Source organism: Macaca mulatta, chromosome 19 (genome assembly GCF_049350105.2).
Source record: "Macaca mulatta isolate MMU2019108-1 chromosome 19, T2T-MMU8v2.0, whole genome shotgun sequence".
Taxonomy (NCBI): domain Eukaryota; kingdom Metazoa; phylum Chordata; class Mammalia; order Primates; family Cercopithecidae; genus Macaca; species Macaca mulatta.
Window position 1 is genome coordinate 6,983,309 of NC_133424.1, and position 20,931 is coordinate 7,004,239.

General features: G+C 46.3%; 1 protein-coding gene and 1 long non-coding RNA gene across 37 annotated transcripts in view; one reads left to right on the top strand and one right to left on the bottom strand.

Moving 5' to 3' along the window:
• RFX2 (regulatory factor X2) overlaps window positions 1-20,931 on the bottom strand; it is a 205,281-nt gene that overhangs the window by 108,722 nt on the left and 75,628 nt on the right. For 4 of the 35 annotated variants that reach the window (XM_015122613.3, XM_077979386.1, XM_015122609.3 and 1 more), the window contains exon 1: window positions 18,619-18,949. The exons of 11 other annotated variants lie outside the window; for them this stretch is intronic. Coding sequence is in view for 8 of the 24 variants with exons in the window: in XM_015122607.3 (XP_014978093.1) it covers window positions 3,863-3,956 (94 nt within the window). In the remaining 16 variants the exon portion in view is untranslated. Of the gene's footprint in view, window positions 1-3,862; window positions 3,973-18,618; window positions 18,950-20,931 lie in introns of those variants that run through there. 20 more of the 35 variants (XM_077979392.1, XM_077979383.1, XM_077979382.1 and 17 more) reach the window with 12 other exon arrangements.
• LOC106994617 (uncharacterized) lies at window positions 1,041-16,734 on the top strand. 2 transcript variants are annotated; one of them, XR_001441230.3, is made up of 3 exons: window positions 1,041-1,254; window positions 5,259-5,357; window positions 16,346-16,734. It is a non-coding gene; the product is annotated as an uncharacterized LOC106994617 (long non-coding RNA). The 2 variants fall into 2 exon arrangements; XR_003724831.2 differs by lacking the exon at window positions 16,346-16,734 and adding an exon at window positions 8,770-9,340 and having other exon boundaries at window positions 1,046-1,254.

The following is a 20,931-nucleotide window of genomic DNA, read 5'->3' on the forward strand; positions in this document are numbered from 1 at the left end:
AAACTAGGCACCAGAACTTACAAAGTACAATTTGAACATTTTCAGAAATAAAATTCAGTAACAAACAAAAATATCTGTTCAACATGATCCCTAAGAGACTGTTTGTGAAAATCTCGAGTGACAGGAGAGAAGTAGGTGTGGGGAAGTCTGGTTCAGAAACGCTGAGTCTAAGCAGCAAAACGTGTTTACATGAGTCCCGTCAACAGAACAAGCCGAGGGACTGAATGAGGAACGAACTGCGGGAAGTAGGCATTCTACAATCAGGAATCTGAAATGAGACTATGTCCCAGTTTGGGAGTCAGAGAATTGTAGATTTTCTGGGCCAAGCCCTCAGTGAACATTAACCCTGGAGAATAAAGGAGCAGGGAGTTTCTAGAAGATTCTACATTCGGGGGTGGGGGGAGGAAAACTGTGGAGGTTGGTGTCTCAGAAATCTTAAAGGATGTTAAAAAAGAAAACTATGATTCACTGAATTTAAAATGGGAGAAAAGCTCAGATTAAGAATGAATAACTTTATCGAGGATTAAGTCACAGGAATTCTGGTTTTAAATTGTTTACATAGAGTTAAAGAGAAAGAATTTGTACCATAATAAGAAGCCAACTATAACAGCAAGAAAGAGGTTCAAGAACAGGATCTAGTGGCTGCACAACTGAGTTCCCTCCTCGGGCTGGAGAGAGCAGGGGCTCAAGTCCCTAAACCCGGGCCATGGCAGCAGGGGGTCAATGACCCGAGAAAGCAGCTCGGGACGGAGGGTGGCCCCGCAGGCTGCATCCTGGGCTGCTGGAAGAAGGTCTTCCGCTGAGAAGGCAGCAGAATGAGTGCTCTGCTGGAGAATAAAGGTAGCAGAGTTTACAGCCGCGCGTCCAGAGGGAATTCGGAGGGGCGGGGCACGCCGTTGCTAGGCTCCAGTCCGCGCAGGAGTCAAGGGCGACAAGCATGAGCTTGTGGCTGCGCAAACTAGCCCAGCAGCCAGGCCTCCCCGAGAGGCACACGCCCGCATGGGCGCAGCTCACGGTGACAGAATGAGGCTGAGTCAGTCACACGTGGGCTGTAGGACAGGCAGAGCCAAGCTGACGGGGAACACGTTCCAGAAGAGGGGCCGGGGGAGAGGCTGCCCAGGGGTCCTAGCACCTCCTCAGTGGCCCACAGAACACTGTGGCTGAGTTCAGTGTGCATTCTCCTGGAGAGTGGAGACACAAGTTTTCACGAGTCCGTCAAAGGGTCTGGGACCTGCTACTCTGAATGTTAAGAAGGTAAAGAGTTTGTGCTGGTCTGAGAGGCAAGGAGTGGGACGGGGACTTAGGGCAAAGGACAGGCATGTGGTAAAAAAGGCCCTGTGGTGTCGGGGAGGTGAGGAGGTGGCTCTGGTCCTGCTGGAGGCAGTGCAGTTTCAGGAGAGGACAAAAGTGGAAAGTCACCTTTATAGTAGGAATGGAGTGCAGATGTAAGTGGCGGCAAGCTAAGGCCAAGGGGAGGAAGTCCGTCAGGCTCAGCAATTTCCCTCCCGTGACTGTGCAAACATCTCACATGTGTACACAAATGTATTTGGGCATGTGTGCTTACTGCAGCATTGGCGGTAAAGTGGAAGGTATAACCAAAATGCCTATGAATAAATAACTAAGGCCAGGTGCAGTGGTTCATGCCTGCAGTCCTAGCACTTTGAGAGGTTGAGGGGGGCAGATTGCCTGAGGTCAGGAGTTCGAGGCCAGCCTGGACTACATGGTGAAACCCTGTCTACTAAAATACAAAAAATTAGCCGGGCATGGTGGCATGTGCCTGTAATCCCAGCTACTCGGGAGGCTGAGGCACAAGAATTGCTTGAACCCAGGAGGCAGAGGTTGCAGTGAGCCTGGATTGTGCCATTGCACTCCAACCTGGATGACAGAGCAAGACTCTGTCTCAAAAAAATAAATAAATAAAATAAAATAAAAGGCTAAGTAACTACTTAGGGCAGGAGTGGAAATATCAGACCGTTAGTAGAAAGAATGAAGCACAAACACAAATAGTGAGTGATAAGGAAATATACAGGCTAAATATTAGGTAAAAGAGCAGGTTGCAGAAAAGTGAGCAAAATAATATCTCTTTTTTGCACACACACACAAAAAGTCTTATTCCAGTCATGAAAAGCAATGAAGCACCAACACATGGTACAAGGTGGATGAACCTTGAGAACATCATGCTAAAAACAGCCAGTCACAAAAGGCTACTGACTATATGATTCCATTTTCATGAACTTTCCAGAACAGGCAAATCCACAAAGACAGAAAGTGGCTTAGTGGCTGCCAGGGACTGGGGAAGGGAGGTGGGGAGTGACTGCTTAATGGGGATAGGGTGTCTTTTTGGGGTGATGACTCTGGAATTAGATGATGGTGATGGCTGCATACCCTTGTGAATATACTAAAAGCCATTAAATTGTACACATTAAGAGGGTGAATTCTATGGCATGTGAATTACATCTCAATGCAAAAAATACTAAAAAATTCGTGTGTATATTTTATAGGCCTGCGAAATATGTGAAAGCATCCACACCAAACTTTTCTTAGTGGTGGGAGGGGCAGAGGAGAGAGGAAGAAGCAGCTAGAGGCTCTTTTTTTCTTTTGTACGATTTGGATTTTTTTTTTTTTTATGATGAAAAGGTAAGATTTTTATAATGTAAAAGAGAAGCAGTCAGAATTATGGGGACTACACATAGGATCCCAAAGTCCTGAAATGGTCACTAGGGAATTCTGGGGACAGATCACTCAGGTGGCTTGGAGGGCACTCAGGTGGCTTGGAGGGCACCACCTGTGTTACAAAGTCCAGCGATGGTCACTAGAAAATGGACAACACTGAGGTCAGGTGGACCCACACCACTCAGACTTTGCGATGACCTTATGTTTTCACGGCTATGGAGTATCTGCACGCCAGTAAGTAGCCAATATAGTGGTCGCCTTTTAAAAGGAAGAGTTGACGTAAAACTTGTGCCTGCCTTGACTTTAACACCTTTACCTGTGCAGTCGGTATAGAAGCCAGGGTCACACGTGGCTGCCGAGCACCTGAAATGGGGCTGGTCTGAACTAAGATTTCTAAGACTTAGCACACAAAAAAGAATGTGAAATATCTCAACAATAATTTTTCCTATAGATTATATATTGAAATGAATATTTTCAATACAGTTCATCGGATGAAATGTATTATTAAATTACTTTCACTTGTCTCTTTTTACTTTTTAAAATGCAGCTACTGGGCTGGGCGCAGTGGCTCATGCCTGTAATCCCAGCACTTTGGGAGGCTGAGACAGGCAGATCACAAGGTCAGGAGACCGAAACCATCCTGGCTAACACGGTGAAACCCCGTCTCTACTAAAAAATACAAAATATTAGCCGGGCATGGTGGTGGGTGCCTGTAGTCCCAGCTACTCAGGAGGCTGAGGCAGGAGAATGGCGTGAACCCAGAAGGCGGAGCTTGCAGTGAGCCGAGATCGTGCCACTGCACTCCAGCCTGGGCGACCGAGTGAGACTCCGTCTCAAAAAAATAAATAAATAAAAACAAAAATAAATAAATAAAATGCGGCTACTAGAAAATTGCAAATTTCACATGTAGCTTGTGTTATGTTTCTATATTGGCCAGTAATGATCTAGAAGACCCTTAGAATAAATCATCTTAGGGTAAGTTTAAGAGTTCACAAGTATCTTAAGAGATCCTATTTTACTAGAAAGTAAGCAAAATGATTTTTAGAGGTAGATGTGATCTCTATCTAGTAAGAACTCATGTAATTTTGACAAATAATTACTCTATGTGGTGTCCCACAAATACAATTAGACACAGCCTCTATCCTCAAGGGTTTTGTATGGATGGGGTAAGAAAGAAAAGGAGACGTACACAGATAATTCCTTACGTGGCAAAAGGTGACAGGTGCAGACTCCAGATGGAACAGGGTGCCATAAACAGCAGGGCAGGGGAGTCTGGGCAGCATCCCGTCCTGGACCCTGCTGGAGGTGGGGTAGGGAAAATCAGGCAAAGGTGTAGACAAGGGGAGGGTGTGTGGGGCAGGGAAGGGGTCAAGAGACCAAGCTGGTTGGAGCTCGGGGAATAAAGGGGGAAATAAGATGGACCACTTGGAGAAAGTCTATGAATGTGAGTCAGAGCCCCTGGACTCCACCATAGGGGCAGGACTCAGGAAACTACCGCCTACCACCCAAATTTGGCCCAGCCGCCAGCCTGTTTGTGTATGGCCCATGAGCCAAGAATGGCTTTTACATTTTGAAGTGGTTAGAAAAAAATCAAAATCAAAATATTTTGCGATGCATGAAAATTACATGAAATTCACATTTCAGCATCCATAAATAAAGTTTGATTGGCACATGGCCATGCCCAGGCTCTCACATGTTGTCTACATCTGCTTTCAAGCTCCATCGGGAGGGCTGAGTAGTGGAGATAGCGACCATCTGGGCCGCAAAAGCTAAAACATTTACTATCTAGCCCTTTATAGAGAATGTTTGCTGATCCCCACTTCCTTGGAATACTAAAACATCCTGTGGGCTTTCTTTGCTCAAATAAAATAAAGGCACTGCTCAAATAAAATAATGGCACTTGTGCCAATCTACAGAAATATTTATTGGCTAGGTTCCTCGAATTTAAAACATTTTCCCTATCAATATTTCTTAAACCTTTGGTAGACGTTTCCTCTTATCTGCTAATGAAGAGTAGCAAACAACAAAACAAAAAATAATGTCATACCCTGCAGGTTTCACATTATTGGGAAGCCCTGCACCAGTCTGTCTCTCCCAATCAACAGCAGTTTTTTGTTTGTTTGTCTGTTTTTTTGAGACGGAGTCTGGCTCTGTCACCCAGGCTGGAGTGCAGTAGCATGATCTCGGCTCACTGCAAGCTCCGCCTCCCAGATTCACGCCATTCTCCTGCCTCAGCCTCCCAAGTAGCTGGGACTACAGGTGCCCGCCACCACGCTCGGCTATTTTTTTTGTATTTTTAGTACAGACGGGGTTTCATCATGTTAGCCAGGATGGTCTCGATCTGCTAACCTTGTGATCCGCCCGCCTCGGCCTCCCAAAATGCTGGGATTACAAGCATGAGCCACCGTGCCCGGCCAACAGCAGTTTTAAAGAACGTATGCTCACAGTTGATACTGCACACACGCTTATTTCTTATAATTTAATCATGTTGCATGAATAAAATATGATGAGTTCACATGATTTAATTCAGTGCACTCCTGGTATTCCATGGTGTTTCACAATATCGGGTGGTCTCCCCCTCCCAGGGTCCCCCGCCATCTTAAGGCCATTGTTGAGGGCAGCTAGAAGCACCAGATTTGGAAGAACACAGAGCAAGAAGACCCGTGCTCTACCCTTCAGCTCAGGTAAGAAATCGGAAGTTTACTTGAACAATCCTGAATGAGAGGGTCTGAATTGGAACAGTATAATCCGAAATAGAAAGGGAAGAATCAATACAAGACCAGTTTGGGTGGTGGGATCTATAGGAAGTAGTGAGTAGAAAAGAGGGCAGTGGGTTAGTGGGGGTGAAGGAGAGTGGGGAGAAGATGAGGTGACCCCTACCCTTCGACACTGGGCAACAGAGGAGACAGCTCCATCTATAGCCTTGGACTAGACCCTGGCGAGGAAGAACGAGTGGTCCAGGCTACTCAGGTTTCTGGCAAGAGCAGGGTGCCCAGGTTGGGACCCACACATCTCTCTTTCACTTGGGCCTTGCCTTTCTTCCTAGACCCTGGGTCCAACCCTTTCTGAAGCAACAAAGCGGGGAAGCAACTAAGGAGAAAGGCAAATTGAGTGCAGTTTAGCTGCAGGAAATATTCCTCAGCTACCTGCCCAAAGGACTGAGACATGCATTAAGATATCTTTACCCTTCTGAGGGCATGATCATCATTCCAATTCCACTGGGCTTTTACAAGGATTAGAAGTAATACATGTAATGCACCAGGCACATAGTAGGTACCCACAGGTAATATCATGGCAACCCTTTATTATTATTTATTATTATTATTATTATTTTAGAGACAGGTCTCACCCTCTCACCCAGGCTGGAGTGCAGTGGTGCAAACACGGCTCACTGCAGCCTCCAACTCCTGTGCTCAACTCCTGTGCTCAAGTGATCCTTCCACCTCAGCCTCCCGAGTAGCTGAGACTACAAGTGTGCACCACCAGGCCCAGCTAATTTAAATTTTTTTTGTGTGTAGACAGAGCCTTATTATGGTGCCTAGGCTGGTCTTGAATTCCTGGCCTCAAGCTATCCTCCACCTCAGCCTCCAAAAATGTTGGGATTACAGGCATGAGCCACCGTGCCAGGTTCCCTTTATTTTTAAAACATAACCTTGTTGATCTAACAGGCACTACTTTTAACGTCTGGCTACTCCTTACTGAGGGCTGCTTTTTTGCCTGTTTGCTTGATTCTGTGGCCAACACACCACTCTCTGCTGTTCTTGAAAAACCCTCTTTCTTCTTTTCTTATATGAGAATCAAAAATGTTATCACAAAGCATTGAACATTCTTATATAGATCAGAGAAGGCAAATGACTTGATAAATGATGTCATACGTTATTTTATCTAAGAGCTTTGTAACCAGACAACTAAACATATAATTATTTCAGAGTATCTATTTGGAAACAATAAAAGAACTTTGCCACCCATGAAGTTTATCCCAGCCTCTCTAAGTGGCTTATATTTTGACTTGCATGAAAAATGACCTCTCTTCCTGATGAGAACTGTTACTGGTCTAATTAGAAATGTGGGGCTCCATTGTGGGAACTTGAGAAATGGGGGCTGTCCCTGCACCGAGGCAGTGCAGTGAGTGCTTGGCTGATAATAACACCTATAAAGAGGCCACAAGATAAAGAGAGTCTTCAGCGAGATGCGTTTTCGTCCAAGTTCATCAGAGCCACCTGGGCAATGATCTTGAGGCAGTGTCTCTTTGTTGGTTTTAGCACCTTCCAGGACCACCAATACTACCATTTACTATTTTTCTTTAACAGTCAGCTCTCGAGTTTTGAAGTCTGTTCTTCATTAAACATGAGAGGTCAGGAGTGTTACAGAGGGGTTAAAGATACCTTAACACCCACAAGAGACTTTCTCCTCAGCCTACTGGGAAGGCCGAAAAAAGAACTGGAAAAAAAAGAGGATTCTGCTTTGGCAGATCCAGTGGTAGCAGATCCATGTGTTGGGAAATGCTTTTGAGTTGGGGAACAAAGCTGGGGAAATAGATCTTTAAGAAAGGGAGCCAAGGTTAGAAATATTTGTCTACAAAGTGAGTAAATTTTATGTAACTCTGTTAATTCTCTGTAACTGCTTCCTCTGCCACTGCTCGTGGCCCAGGGCTGACTTTTTGGGGTGACCCCAAGTGTCTGGAGCTTTCAAATATTTCACTAATTGTTTGAACCACAAAAAAAAAAAAGCTAAGGGCTAAAATACAACTTGCCCTATAACCTTGCTTTCCCTCAGAGCAAAAAGGAGAATTCATTGGTTCGACAAATGCTGAGTGCCACATTTCGTTGCTGAAACAATTCTAATAGACATAACAGCTCTATATTTATTCCAAATTGACTTTTTAACAGAGTGAAATCTTTGAAAAGTTCCAAAGCAAAACAAGAGACAAATCAAGCCACTGCAATGGGCTGGGACATAGAATTCGGGATTTCATATTCTCCACTGCGTACTCAGCTCCTAGCAATGAGACCCAGCAGCAGCTCTGTTATAAAACCCCTCCCTGCTCCCCGAACTTTCTGGAAAAAGAACTTCATTTGCAATTTTGGCTGGGTAAAAAGGGAAATTAATTAACAGTAGGGGTCTTTGATTAAAATTGCTTTTGAAATTTGGTAAAGGAAAAGTACATATTGAAAGAGCTGGAATGTTAATTGAGACCAAATCGAAAACATGGAGTTTGAAGGTTATTGGATCTCAGGCACCGACTGCGTGATTTTTTTTTTTTTTTTTTTAAGAACTGTACGTTTACCATCTTGATATAGGCCTTGCCATTCTGAAGAGCACTCGGGCTTATGTGTGTCATTCACTCACGTGTTAAATATGAAGCCCTATGTACAATGGCCTGTGGGAACTGTGGCAGGAGTAGCTGTCTCCATCCTCCAGAACCTTGCCACAATCAAGAATAGGAAATGAGACGCACAAATCACTACCACCTGTCGAAGAGGCCTTGCAATGCTAAATCTAAGTGCTGAGGCAATTTGCCTGCAGTCTTTGCCACTTCTGGTTGATTAGTCCAGCAGCCCCCAGCTGGGGGGCAATTCTGTTCACCTTAGCTCCCACCTCAGGACATCTGGCAATGTCTGGAAACAGTTGGTTGTCACCACTTGGGGAAGGGGGAATGTGCTTTTGGCAGGTAGAGGCCTGGGAGGCTGCTCCACATCCTATAGTGCACAGAACAGTCTCCCCAACCAAGAATAATCTGGCCCCAAATGTCAATAGTGCCATGGTAGAGACTCTGCTCTAGTTTATATTTTCCAACTTAACTCCTCAACGAAAATCTCAAGGTTCCATGGCAAGAGGGGATTAGAGAAGGGTCTTGAGGGAAGAGTAGGATTTTCTTTAGTAGAAATGACATTCCAGAGACGGGATAAGAAAGTACAAGACCCGTTTAAAGTATGGCAAGGTCATTTGGAGTAGTGAAAAGGAGGCAATGAAAAGGAAGATGGGGCTGGACTGAAGGAAGCCTTGAATGTGTGGTTACAACAAAGGGGAGGGGGAAGTTTGTCCGTTTGGCTAACAAAGTAGTCAGAAAGTGCCCTTCCGTTCCTCCTGACATAGCTCAGAGAGACGTGACAAGGCGGCTGGGAGAAGACGGAGATCAGTAAGAATCCAGAGACGAAGGAACCCAAGGTCTGTGCAAGGACCCGCAGGGAGACAATACGGAAGTATAAGAAGAAGAGAGGCCGGGCGCGGTGGCTCAAGTCTGTAATCCCAGCACTTTGGGAGGCCGAGACGGGCGGATCACGAGGTCAGGAGATCGAAATCATCCTGGCTAACACGGTGAAACCTGGTCTCTACTAAAAAATACGAAAAACTAGCCGGGAGAGGTGGCGGGTGCCTGTAGTCCCAGCTACTCGGGAGGCTGAGGCAGGAGAATGGCGTAAACCCGGGAGGCGGAGCTTGCAGTGAGCCGAGATCGCGCCACTGCACTCCAGGCTGGGTGACAGAGTGAGACTCCGTCTCAAAAAAAAGAAAAAAAAAGAAGAGAAGTAGGCTCATGCAGGCCCATGTAAATGGGAGGAAGGTGGAAGTTTCCGGACCGGAAGTCTAGGTGGGAGGCGCCATGTTGCGGCCCAGTCGCTGCTGCTGACTCCACCATCCCGCAGTTCGTTAAATTAAATAACTGCAAATTGATGAGTCTTTTCTTTTGCATGCTGAGTCTCTCTGATGAGCACGGTCATCAGTGTGAACTAAGGCTGGCGATTAATTGAATTATATTGATTTAATTGAATTAATTAATAGAATCATATCCATTTCCAGAAGTAATTCTACTCACCCGTCTGTCATTTTAAGGGTCTGCAGTAAAAATACCAGGATTTACACAAAAGATTTGCTCCTGAGATATATCCTGTTTTTAACTTAGGGTCTGAATATTAGTTGCCAATGGTTTCTAATAATTTTAAATTTGTCTATTGCCTTCTCCCCTCTCAACTGTCCACATGATGATATTAATACACGTAAATACTTAACTAATTATAAGCTCCTCAGATGTTTGATATTTCAGGCCCACAAATATTTGCTAAATAAATGGATGGAGATCCCAGTGAGCTCCTCACCGAAATCCCTAGTAGGGTGAATTCTTCAAGAAATGAATAATTCCTTTTAAAATCAGAAGCATATCCTTTAGTCTGTTTTCAGTGGGTCTGGAATTCCAAATATATTTTTTCTCAAGGCAGGCTACATCTGTCTGTATGTATTCTGAGAAGGACAGGAGAGGTGGGAAAAAGGCCTTCGTGTTATTTTCTTTGGGTTTCCACTGGCCTGGGTGGAGCCCGCATACATTTTTGTGGGCTGGTAATTTTTTTGGAAACTGCTTCTAAGGCCTTTCCCCACCGATCACCTTTTGGACAGAAATGTATCCTTGGAAACATGGCACAGTTTCTAAAAGATAAACAGTTTGCATTTTTAAAAAAAGTATAATTAAGTGCTATTGCAGCATTAGGAATGGACTTCTATATCATTGGTATAATTTCAACAGTTTTCCAGGAGACAGGCGCTTATGAGTCAAGCCTTCTGCCTTTCTGTGGGGACCCAGTCCTTTTTCTCATGGGACTTGTGCAAGTCTTATCTTTCTGGTTGCCATTGGATCTCACTCTTCATGGTGCTCAGTTCTTGAAGTTATTTCCTCCTTTGCCTTTTGAGCCTCTGTCCAGGTTCTCCCTCCACCTAAAGAGTCCCTTCGAGATCTCTGCTTAGCATGATTCACAATAGCTGTAAGGTGGAAACCACCCAAGTGTTCATCCATGGATGAATGCGTAAACACAATGTGGCATATCCATGCAATGGAATATTCTTTAGCCTTAAAAAGGAAGGAAATTCTGCTGCATGCTACAGCATGGACAAGCTTTGAAGATATGCAAATGAAATAAACCAGTCACAGAAACACAAATACTCTATGATTCCACTTATATGGGGTATAGTCATCAGATTCATGGAGACATGAAAACATGGACTGCCCAGTCCTGAAAACATGGCCACATCCCTCTCCCCCACCTGCTGCCTGCAGAACACCATTCTCAAGATGCAGTTCAGATCCACACCCTCTTTTCAGACCTTTCATCAGCTCCAGGGATAGCTGGCCTCCCTATTTTGTCTGCCTTCTGTGCCTGTAGAAATACCCAGCAAAGCCTATTTGATACTGACTCCCCTTCCTTGTTAGTCTTTGGTCTTTGTAACCGGGTAGGATAGCACTTTACTCAAAGAAGGTAATGAATAAATGAATGGAGGATGAATGAATGAAGAATGTATGAATGAATAATGAACAAATGTCAGGAGTCTGAAAAGCAGGTCTTTTGGTAAATGACTGGACACCCTTGATCTGACAGCTACAGGCTGACGTGAACTCTACTGATGATCCAGTTTATACTTAGAATAGCATCCAAACTTTGCTCATGGCCTCCAAGGCCCCGCAGATTGCCCCTGTCTCTTCTGCCTCTCTTTGCTTTGCTCGCCAGGCATCAGCCACACAACTGCAGGACCTTTGCATCTGCTGTCCCTTGCCTGGAAGGCTCTTCCTTCTGAACCCCACAGCGCTGGTTCCCTCTCCTCATTTCAGTCTCAGCTCAACTGTCACCTCCTTAAAAACTGCTGGATGCCAGGAGCCCAGTCCGCATCACACGGCCTTGCTTTTTTTGTCTCTACTGTTCAATTTTTCAGCCAAGTTCAAATATAAGAAGCCTCTTATGGCCAGGCACAGTGGTTCACATCTATAATCTCAGCTGCTTGGGAGGCTGAGGCAGGAGGATTGCTTGAGCCCAGGGGTTTGAGGCTGCACTCCAGCCTGGACAACAGAGCGAGATTTCATCTCTTTTTTTTTTTTTTAAAGTTTCTTATTATTAATTACCCACACCCCAGTCTCAAACATATACACAAACACATGCACACATGTCCAAAATAACTGCAGAGATCTTAGTAGAAATAGGCTTACCATATATAGCACATCTGGGCTTCATTATATAAAAAATGACAAATAATCACTATATCGGACCATTACATGTAAATTCTACATATTTTTAATGGCTTTTCAGCTTTTTCTCCACTTTGAAACATGGACTGTAGCAGGTGTAAATGAACTGACAGCATTTAAAATCTATCTGCTTTATGTATCATCTACAGGCAGTGGCAAGTCAACTGTATTTTTTAGAAAGTCATGAAATTCACAAACATTAAAAATAAGAATAAGGAATTGCCAGGGCATACAACAGGGTTTTCAAACACGCAAGACATTATGTATCATAAAACAGGAATGCACTTTCAGGAAAAAACAACTGAGGTGCAGCAAGGCCAGGCTGTCTGCTCCTAAGGGCCCAACTCAAGTCCTGGCACGAAGACCAGGCCAGTCCTCAGCTCCAAGTGGCTCATTTCCAGACTCCGACCGTGTTGGCATCCAAGAGCCAGTGATAACAGAGAAGGGAAACCAGTTTTAAAATGTTCTCATCTGTAGAGCTGGCCACTCCCCAAAACCCATCACAAATGTGATGTCTGGGGAGTCATTTCAGAGGGGCCCATGCCACAATCAAGATGTAGGACTCCAACAACTTTTCGTGTTGTTTTTGTTCTTATGAAGCACTTGTGTTTGCAGAGGGACACATTAGTACCCATGAGTTTCCAGGTTAATTTAAGGGGATTTCCTACCTTAAAACAGACAGCATGGGGCCCGACCACTCAATCAAGCAAGATGTATTTACTAAATGCCTCCTTAGCCTCTAGTACTGGTCAGGAAACCACAATAAAAAGCTGATCATCCCAGGCCACTTACTACTTATTTGCTTCATCCTAATAATAATAATAATAACACTGACGTTTTTCTGAGCATCTAGTAGATGCCAGCCGCTGTGCTAAATAGCTTATAGAAATTATTTCTAATATAGCAACCACACGAGCTATTATTATCGATTTCACAGATGTCAAATCTTGCCCCAGAGCCACTAAGCTAATAAATGGTGGCGCCACAATTTAACCCCTTCTCTGCTATGCTCCAAAGCCCTGGTCTACAACATCCAGCACTATGACCTGCACCTTTTCCTTTCCTCTTTGCCCTGCCCCCGTTCATCCAGATTCATCCAATTTGAGTTCTACTGACTCAGAGATGGCAATATGAGCTTAAGGTGCCTATGAGCAATTCTTAACTAAAAAAAAATTTTTTAAGGGCAGGGTCTCACTATGTTGCCCAGGCTGGTCTCAAACTCCTGGGCTCAAGCGATCCTCCTGCCCTAGCCTCCCAGGTAGCTGGGATTGCAGGTGTGAGCCACCACACCCAATGCAGCTCCCAGCTCTTCATTTCTACATATGCTTTCCCCATAAGTGTCAAGGCAACCATTTGTTTATTCATTTCACAAATATTTCTCAATTGCCTACTCAGCACCAAAATTCTTCTCAGCCCTGGGGATATAGAAGTTAATAAAACAGCTCATGCCTGTAATCCCAGCACTTTGGGAGGCTGAGGCGGGCGGATCACGAGGTCAGGAGATTGGGACCATCTTGGCCAGCATGGTGAAACCCGGTCTCTAATAAAAATACAAAAATTAGCTGAGTGTGGTGGCACATGCCTGTAATCCAGCTACTCGGGAGTCTGAGGCAGGAGAATCACTTGAACCCGGATGTCAGAGGTTGCAGTAAGCCAAGATTGCACCACTACACTCCAGCCTGGTGACAAAGTGAGACCCCATCTCAAAAAAAAAAAAAAAAGAAGTTAATAAAACAGATAGAAGTTCCTGCCCTTACTGAGCTGACATTCTAACAAGAGGACAGTGATAATAAAATAAATATGTATCACTTATGGTGTGTTAGATAGGAATAAATGCTGAGACAAGAGAAAGCAGGGGAGGAGGCTGAGAGCACCCATTCTCAAGTGGGTGGCCTGGTGACATTTGAGAAAAGGCCTGAAGAAAGTCAGGGAGCCAGCCCTCCAAATACCTGGGCAAAGAGCTTTCCAGGCAGAGCTGGAAGGAGCTTCCGGAGGCCAGCAGGGTGGAAGTCCAGTGAGGGGAAGGCATCTAGGTTGGCGATGAGGTCAAAGAGGTATTAGGCTTGGCGGGGAATGGAGTTGGGGTGACTTTGGTTTTTGCTCCAGGTGAGATGGGAGCCATCGGAGGGTTTGGAGCTGAGGGATATGAAGTAGAACTTAACATGACACCCCCTCCCCTAGGGTTAACAGGCCCTGTCTGGCTGCTGGGCTGAGGAGAGACTGCCGAGCGCCAGTGGTGGAATCATCTGGGCTAGATGCTGGTGGCTTGGACCAGAGGGGCTGGCAGTGGAGGTGGCAAGGCATGGTCAGGTTCTGGGTAACTACTGAAGGTGGAGTCAACAGGATTTGCTGATGGCTTGGGAGAGAGGAGTCAAGGACAATCCCAAGGTTTGGCCTGAGTAATGGGGAGAAGTGAGTTGATACTTACTAAGGAGTTTGGGGGATACTTTGGGAGTAGTAGATCTGGGGGGACTATGACAGGCTCAGCTTGGCCACCTTAAGTTTAAGGTGCCCGTCAGAATCCACCTGGACGTGCCCAGCAGGCAGCGGGATAGATGTTTTGTGCAGAGAAGAGCTTAGAATCCTAACCCAGTTTGGAGCTTCCCAGGCTCCAGTTCCCTCTAGACCTGTTAGGGCCTCTCTCTGGACCTTTTCCCACTCCTCCTTCACCTACCCTTATCCCTTTCACCCCCTTCATTCTGGGTCTTCCCCTATATTTTTTTCCTATGAGGATTCCTTTGCTGACCTTAGAGTTTCCAAGAAGCAAGTAGGTGGTTTTCAGTTTTCTCTCTAATTCCCAGCGTATATTCCATCGGCCTGCCCATCCATCCATCCGTCCATCCATCCACCCACCCACCCATCCATCCATCCATCCATCGAAATAAGAGCTTTCACTATGCCAGGCATATGTCTACATGAGAGAGCATGAGAACACGACCAGCAGAGGAGCTCATCGCCATTTACATTCTAAAGCGGGAGTCAAAACATCTTTTTAAAAAATACGTAAGCCCACAACCCCTTACAATAATACTGAAATCCAGGAAACTCTGAAAACTGGAAGTTTTTTTGTAAATTTGGCCTGAACTCACTTGGTGACAAAAGCTGGCCTGAACTGACATGAGGTTACTTATGGTCCTTCTCTTCCCCACTTCAGGTGAATATTCATATAGTTCAGTCCAGAAATACAGCTATGTTTAGTGGGAGTGCCCTGGACCCGCAGCTTCAGAGACGGGCCCACAGACTCGCATTCTCCTCTCCGGTAGTTTAGTGAGTGTCTTGACAAGCAAGATGAGAACTTCCCTTTGTTTTTCCAAAGTTTCATATTTTACAAGTAAGTGTGTATGTATGGGGGCACACTGTTTAAAAGTTTGTAAATATTTAAATATATTTCTTTTATATTTAAAATATATTTATATTATATTTAGATTTTATCATATTTAAATATATAAATATATATACATGTTTTAATATTTCAAAATATATTTTAAAAATATTTAAATATTTAATAAACAGCTGTCAACTTTAGAAACAAATATATAAGATGTGGTTCCTTCTGGCCCCAGAATTTCATGACCAAAACAATCATTAGCTACTATAAAAATCCACAGGTGCAGGGGCCGAAAACGGGTGGCTCACGCCTGTAATCCCAGCACTTTGGGAGGTCAAGGCGGGTGGATCATTTCAGGTCAGGAGTTCGAGACTAGCCTGGCCAACATAGTGAAACCCTGTCCCTACTAAAAATACAAAAATAAGCTGGGTGCAGAGGCGCGCACCTGTAATCCCAGCTATTTGGGAGGCTGAGACAGGTGAATCCCTTGAGCCTGGGAGGTGGATGTTGCGGTGAGCCGAGATCTGGTCACTGCACTCCAGTCTGGGTAACAGAGTGAGACTCTGTCTCAAAAAAAAAAAAAAAAAAAAAATCCACAGGTGCATTTAAAATTGTGATTCGATTATAATATTAAAGTTAAGCCAATTTAATATTTTTATTGATTATAACGTTAATATAAAACTAAACAATTAGATCTAAGCAATAAGACCCAGAGAAACAATTCCCCAGCATCTGCATTTCTGGTGGACAGAACCATCCTTAACAGTACTTCAATAATAACCAATGTTAAAAGATGAGTATCGGCCGGGTACGGTGGCTCAAGCCTGGAATCCCAGCACTTTGGGAGGCCGAGACGGGCGGATCACAAGGTCAGGAGATCGAGACCATCCTGGCTAACACGGTGAAACCCTGTCTCTACTAAAAAATACAAAAAACTAGCCAGGCGAGGTGGCGGGCGCCTGTAGTCCCAGCTACTCGGGAGGCTGAGGCAGGAGAATGGCGTGAACCCGGGAGGCGGACCTTGCAGTGAGCTGAGATCCGGCCACTGCACTCCAGCCTGGGCGACAGAGCGAGACTCCGTCTCCAAAAAAGAAAAAAAAAAGATGAGTATCTATATTTAAACATACATCACATATACATTATATGATATTGTTATATTTAAATACACATCACACATACATTAAGGTAATGCATGCCCTTCATGCAGAAAGCAAAGATCAAGTGATTTCAAAGAACTTGTCCTGTTATTGAGGTAATAACTGTCTGTCTCTTCTCAGATTCAGTGGTTTATAAGAATGAACTTAAAAAACTAAAATAATTCAGTATTGCTTTTCCTGCAGGGGCAAACTATTTCAGAACTCGTTCCCGACCCAAGTCCGTTGAACTGTCACACAGTCACAGAACCAGTGATCTTTCCCATCATACATTATGAATTGCCTTCCGTACCACGCCTGTTGATGAAGAAGCCCTAGTCATTCAAGAACTTAAATTATTTTCCTAGGGGAGGGTACCATAAACTCTTACTTCTCTGGTCAGAGTAGGTGAGTTGCCGTTTCTAAGGTTATTTTACAGTCAGTTCAAGTCTTTAAACTGGAGCAGGAGAGAGCACAGATGCCCCCTCCTCCTTATCCAGAGAAGGGCGGGAGGTAAGGATCTTTCCATAAGCAAACAATGTTTCGGGGCATGATGTAAAAAGATAAAATACACGTCAATAACATGTACAGGCAAACTTTTTTTTTAGTCTTTGTTGTTGTTTTGTGTCATTATTATTATTACTGTTACTTTGTTGGGGAACTCTTAGTTGAAACAGAGAAAGAAGCTTGTACGAGGTTTGATACCTCGGACCTGCAGAGATGAAGCTGACTGAGAGGGAAAAGAACTCATCGACGCCTGCGCTGGTCATTTATGGTACAAAGCAGGAAAATAATTGCAGGGAGGCGCAATGCTAACAACACCCCAAAGTAGGAATAAAGCCTGAGGGGAGGGGGGCGGTGGGGGTAAGGCAGTCCGCCCTGGGTCCGGCGCTCATCCTGCCCTCTCCCTTCCCCATTCTGGCCGCACAACCAGGAGGTTAAAATAGGAAGATGAACCGCGCCGCCGGCAGCAGCCAGAATGGCCCGGGCGCTTGGGGCCCTCGGGGGGCCCTTGAAATAGACACTAGGATCGGAAAACCCAACTTTCCTAGCGGAGCAGCGAGGAAAACCAGAAGGAACGGAGCCGGAGGCTGGTGGCGAGGGAGCGCGGTGGCTTCTCCGAGGGAGGGAAAAAGAAAGCAATGAGCATTTGGGGTGTGAGTGTGTGAGTGTGTGTGTGTGTGAGTGCGTGTGTGTGTGTGTGTGAGAGTGTGTGTGCGCGCCCGCCACCGCGCTGGGGGGGGGGGGAAGGGGGTGGAGTTTAAATCCACAAACACACACACGCACTCGCACAACCTCGGAGAAAATGCCCCGAGCAGTTTAGGTTCTTTAAGAAAATAAATAAATTGAAAAAAAAAGAAAAAGTTTCACTCGCTTAGGTGAAACTTTTCTCCCTTCCAGATCAGTCCTGAGAGGAGAGCTGCGGACGTGCGGGGAGGGGCTTCTTGGGGGGACGTGGAAAGACTGGCGGACGCACGAACCCCCAAACTCAGGAATATGGGGTCACAGGGAGAAGGGGAGGGGGTGTCAGAGAGAGGAGCCCTGAACGCGAGAATTTGGGGTGAAAAGGTGAGAAATGGTTCCCGGGGAAGCTCGCTAGGGGAGTTTGGGATGAAAAGGTGAGAAGGACAAGAGGGGTTCTCTCCAGGGCAGACGCACCAGCTTTTAGTTAAGGAATGAGAAAAGGGTTCCAGGGGTGCCCCCAAATTCAGTATGTCTGGGAGTCCATTAAAAAGGGGGTCCCCGGGACAAGTCAAATCTAGGAATTTGGGGTAAAAATGAGAAGGGAGTCTTCGAGGTCCTCTCGAGGCAAGGAGTTTGCGACTAAGAGTGACAGAAGAGCTCTGGGGTCACCCCAATTTCGGAGGTTTGGGGAGTAAAGTAAGAAGAGGGCCCCAGGTGCCCCCAACTCAGGGAGTTTGAGGGTATGAGTAAAAGAGGTGTCCCTGGGCGCCCCCAACTCAGAGATCTGGAGAGTAACCGTGAGAAGAGGGTCCCCCGGGGCCCCCAATTCAGAAAATTCGAGGGTATGAGTAAAAGAGGGGTCCTCGGGTGCCCCCAACTCAGATATCTGGGGGGTTAAAGTGAGAAGAGGGTCCCCAAGCGCCTCCAATTCAGGGAGTTTGAGAAGTTTGAGAGACGTTCCCGGGGCGCCCCCAACTCAGCGAGTTTGAAGGTAAGCGTGAGAAAGGGGTCCCCGGACGCCCCAACCTCAGGAAGTTTTGTAAAAAGTCAGGCGACGGCACCGCACCTCCCCCGCGTTCGGTCCATAAGGAAAGTGGAGGCGTCGCCAGGGTCCCCCCAAACTCCGCCGCGCGCGCGGGACGGGGTGGCGGAGGCGGGTCCCGCGGCCGCACCCCCCGGACGTTTGGGGTGAGCGGCGGGGACGTGCTGCCCGCTCCCCCGGCTCCCCGAGCGAGGTCCCCGCCGCCCCCCATACTCCCCGGCCGGGCTGGGCCCGGGGCGGTCGCATCGGTCACCTGGAGTTCGGGCCGGGAGTTCGGGCAGCGGCTCCCGCGGCGGCGGCAGCGGCTGCTGCGTGTTGGTCCCCGTTGGTAAGTAACAGTCTCCACGGCTACAGTCTCTATGGCGGCGGCGGTGGCGGCGGCGGCCGCTCCTCCTCCGGCTCCCGCCGCCAGCCAGCCTCGCGCAGCCCGCCCGCCCGACTGGGCGGGGCGTTGTTACCGGCAACGGTTACCAGGCTCCGTGCCCCACCTTCATAACGGCCCGCCCACGCCCGCCTCCAACGGGCCCGAAGAGGGCGGGGCGCGAGACCCTGTGGCGTTCCATTGGCTGTCTGCAGAGTCTGTCAGAAGGAGGAGGCGTTCCCTGGCGGAAAAGAGGGCGAGACTCGGCCAATCGCCGCGAAGGGGGGCGGGTCTTGGCGGGAGGCGCGCTGGGCTCAGAGGGTTGGCAAACCCGAGGCGCGCGCGGGGCCGGGGGTTGGTGGCGCGTTTTGGGAAAGTCTAGTTTTAGGGGACCCAAGGGACTTCGTTAACCCCACAGGAGGAATGTGAGACATGTCGGGACAGTCTGATTAGGGGTCAGCAAACTCTGGCTCGCGGCCTGTTTTTCACGAACCCCCAGCTGAAAATTTAAATATATATATATTTTTACATGGTTAAAAGAAACTATCAAAAGGAGCTTTTGTGGGGTCTGAACCTGATAGGAGACCCTCTTTTATTGTAGTGGGTCCAGTATTTTGAACTAGTTTAAAGATTGGCAAACTGTGGCCTGCGGGTCAAATTCTGCCTGCTTGGGTTTGTAAATAAAGCTTTATTGGAACATAGCCACGCCCATTTCCTTGAACAGCTTGGAGGAGTAGAGTAGTTGCGCAAAGGCGGCATGTCCCACGCAAAGCCTAAGATATTTACTATACGGTCCTTTACAGAAAACGTTTGCCAAAACTCACCAACCCTCCTGTCAAGCTGGTAGATTCAGCTATGAGTAGAACAGAAACAGACCCTGTTTCTCTATAAAAATAGAGCTTTTATTCTAGCGAGGGAACATGGATAACAAACACAATAAAGAAGTAAACATATAGTTATTCGAGACAAGGGGCTGGAACAATAGGAGAAAACAACTTGTACTGAGAAAAGGCAGGAGATTAGGCTTCAGCTCCACTCATTCATTCAACAAGAAATCATATTAGTGAACACTGATTAAATTGTTATGTGCCAGAAAGTGATCTAAGCATTTTTTAATTTTTTAATTTTTAATTTTAATTTTTATTTATTTAGTTTTTTTGAGACGGAGTCTCGCTCTGTCACCCAGGCTGGAGTGCAGTGGCACCATCCCGGCTCACTGCAAACTCTGCCTCCCGGGTTCACGCCATTCTCCTGCCTCAGCCTCCCGAGTAGCTGGGACTACAGGCAACTGCCACCATGCTGAGCTAATTTTTGTATTTTTAGTAGAGACGGGGTTTCACCATGCTGGCCAGGCTGGCCTCGAACTCCTGACCTCAAGTGATCTGCCAGCCTTGGACTCTCAAAATGCTGGAAATACAGGCATGAGCCACCATGCGCGGCCCATCCCCATTTTTCAGATCAGGAAACTGAGGCCCAGAAAGAATGAGTGAATTTGCCCAGTGTCAAAACAGCTTGTGAGGGATCGGAGCCCTACTAGTCTAGTGCCATAGTGCATGCTGTTGATCACTAGACGGGTGGTTTTCGAACATTTTTGACCAGAGCATACAGCAGGAAATACATTTTACTTAGGGGCTCAGTCCACACAAACGTCTATAACTGAAACAAATGATACTGTAACTAAAACAAATGACACTGTAACTAAAGTACCATGAAATGATACTTTAATGCACTCTGATATTTCCTGTTCTGTTTCATTTTAATTAAAATGTTGACCGTGATTTTCTAAATTGATTTCATCATCTCCTTCTTTTTTTTTTTTTTTTTTGAGACAAAGTCTCTGTTGCCCAGGCTGGAGTGCAGAGGCATGATCTCAGCTCACTGTGACCTCCACCTCCTGAGTTCAAGCGATTCTCCTGTTTCAGTCTCCCCAGTAGCTGGGATTACAGGTGCCTGCCATCACGCCCGGCTAATTTCTGTATTTTTAGTAGAGACAAGGTTTCACCATGTTGGCCAGGCTGGTCTCAAACTCCTGATCTCAAGTGATCCACCGGCCTCAGCCTCCCAAAGTGCTGGGATTACAGGCAGGAGCCACTGCGCCCGGCCATGCGACAGAATCTTAAACTTAAGTGGTCTACAGTAATCAGTCCCTTTCATTCAATTATTAATTTAGTCAAAAATATTTATTGAGGTCCAAGTGCAGGGACT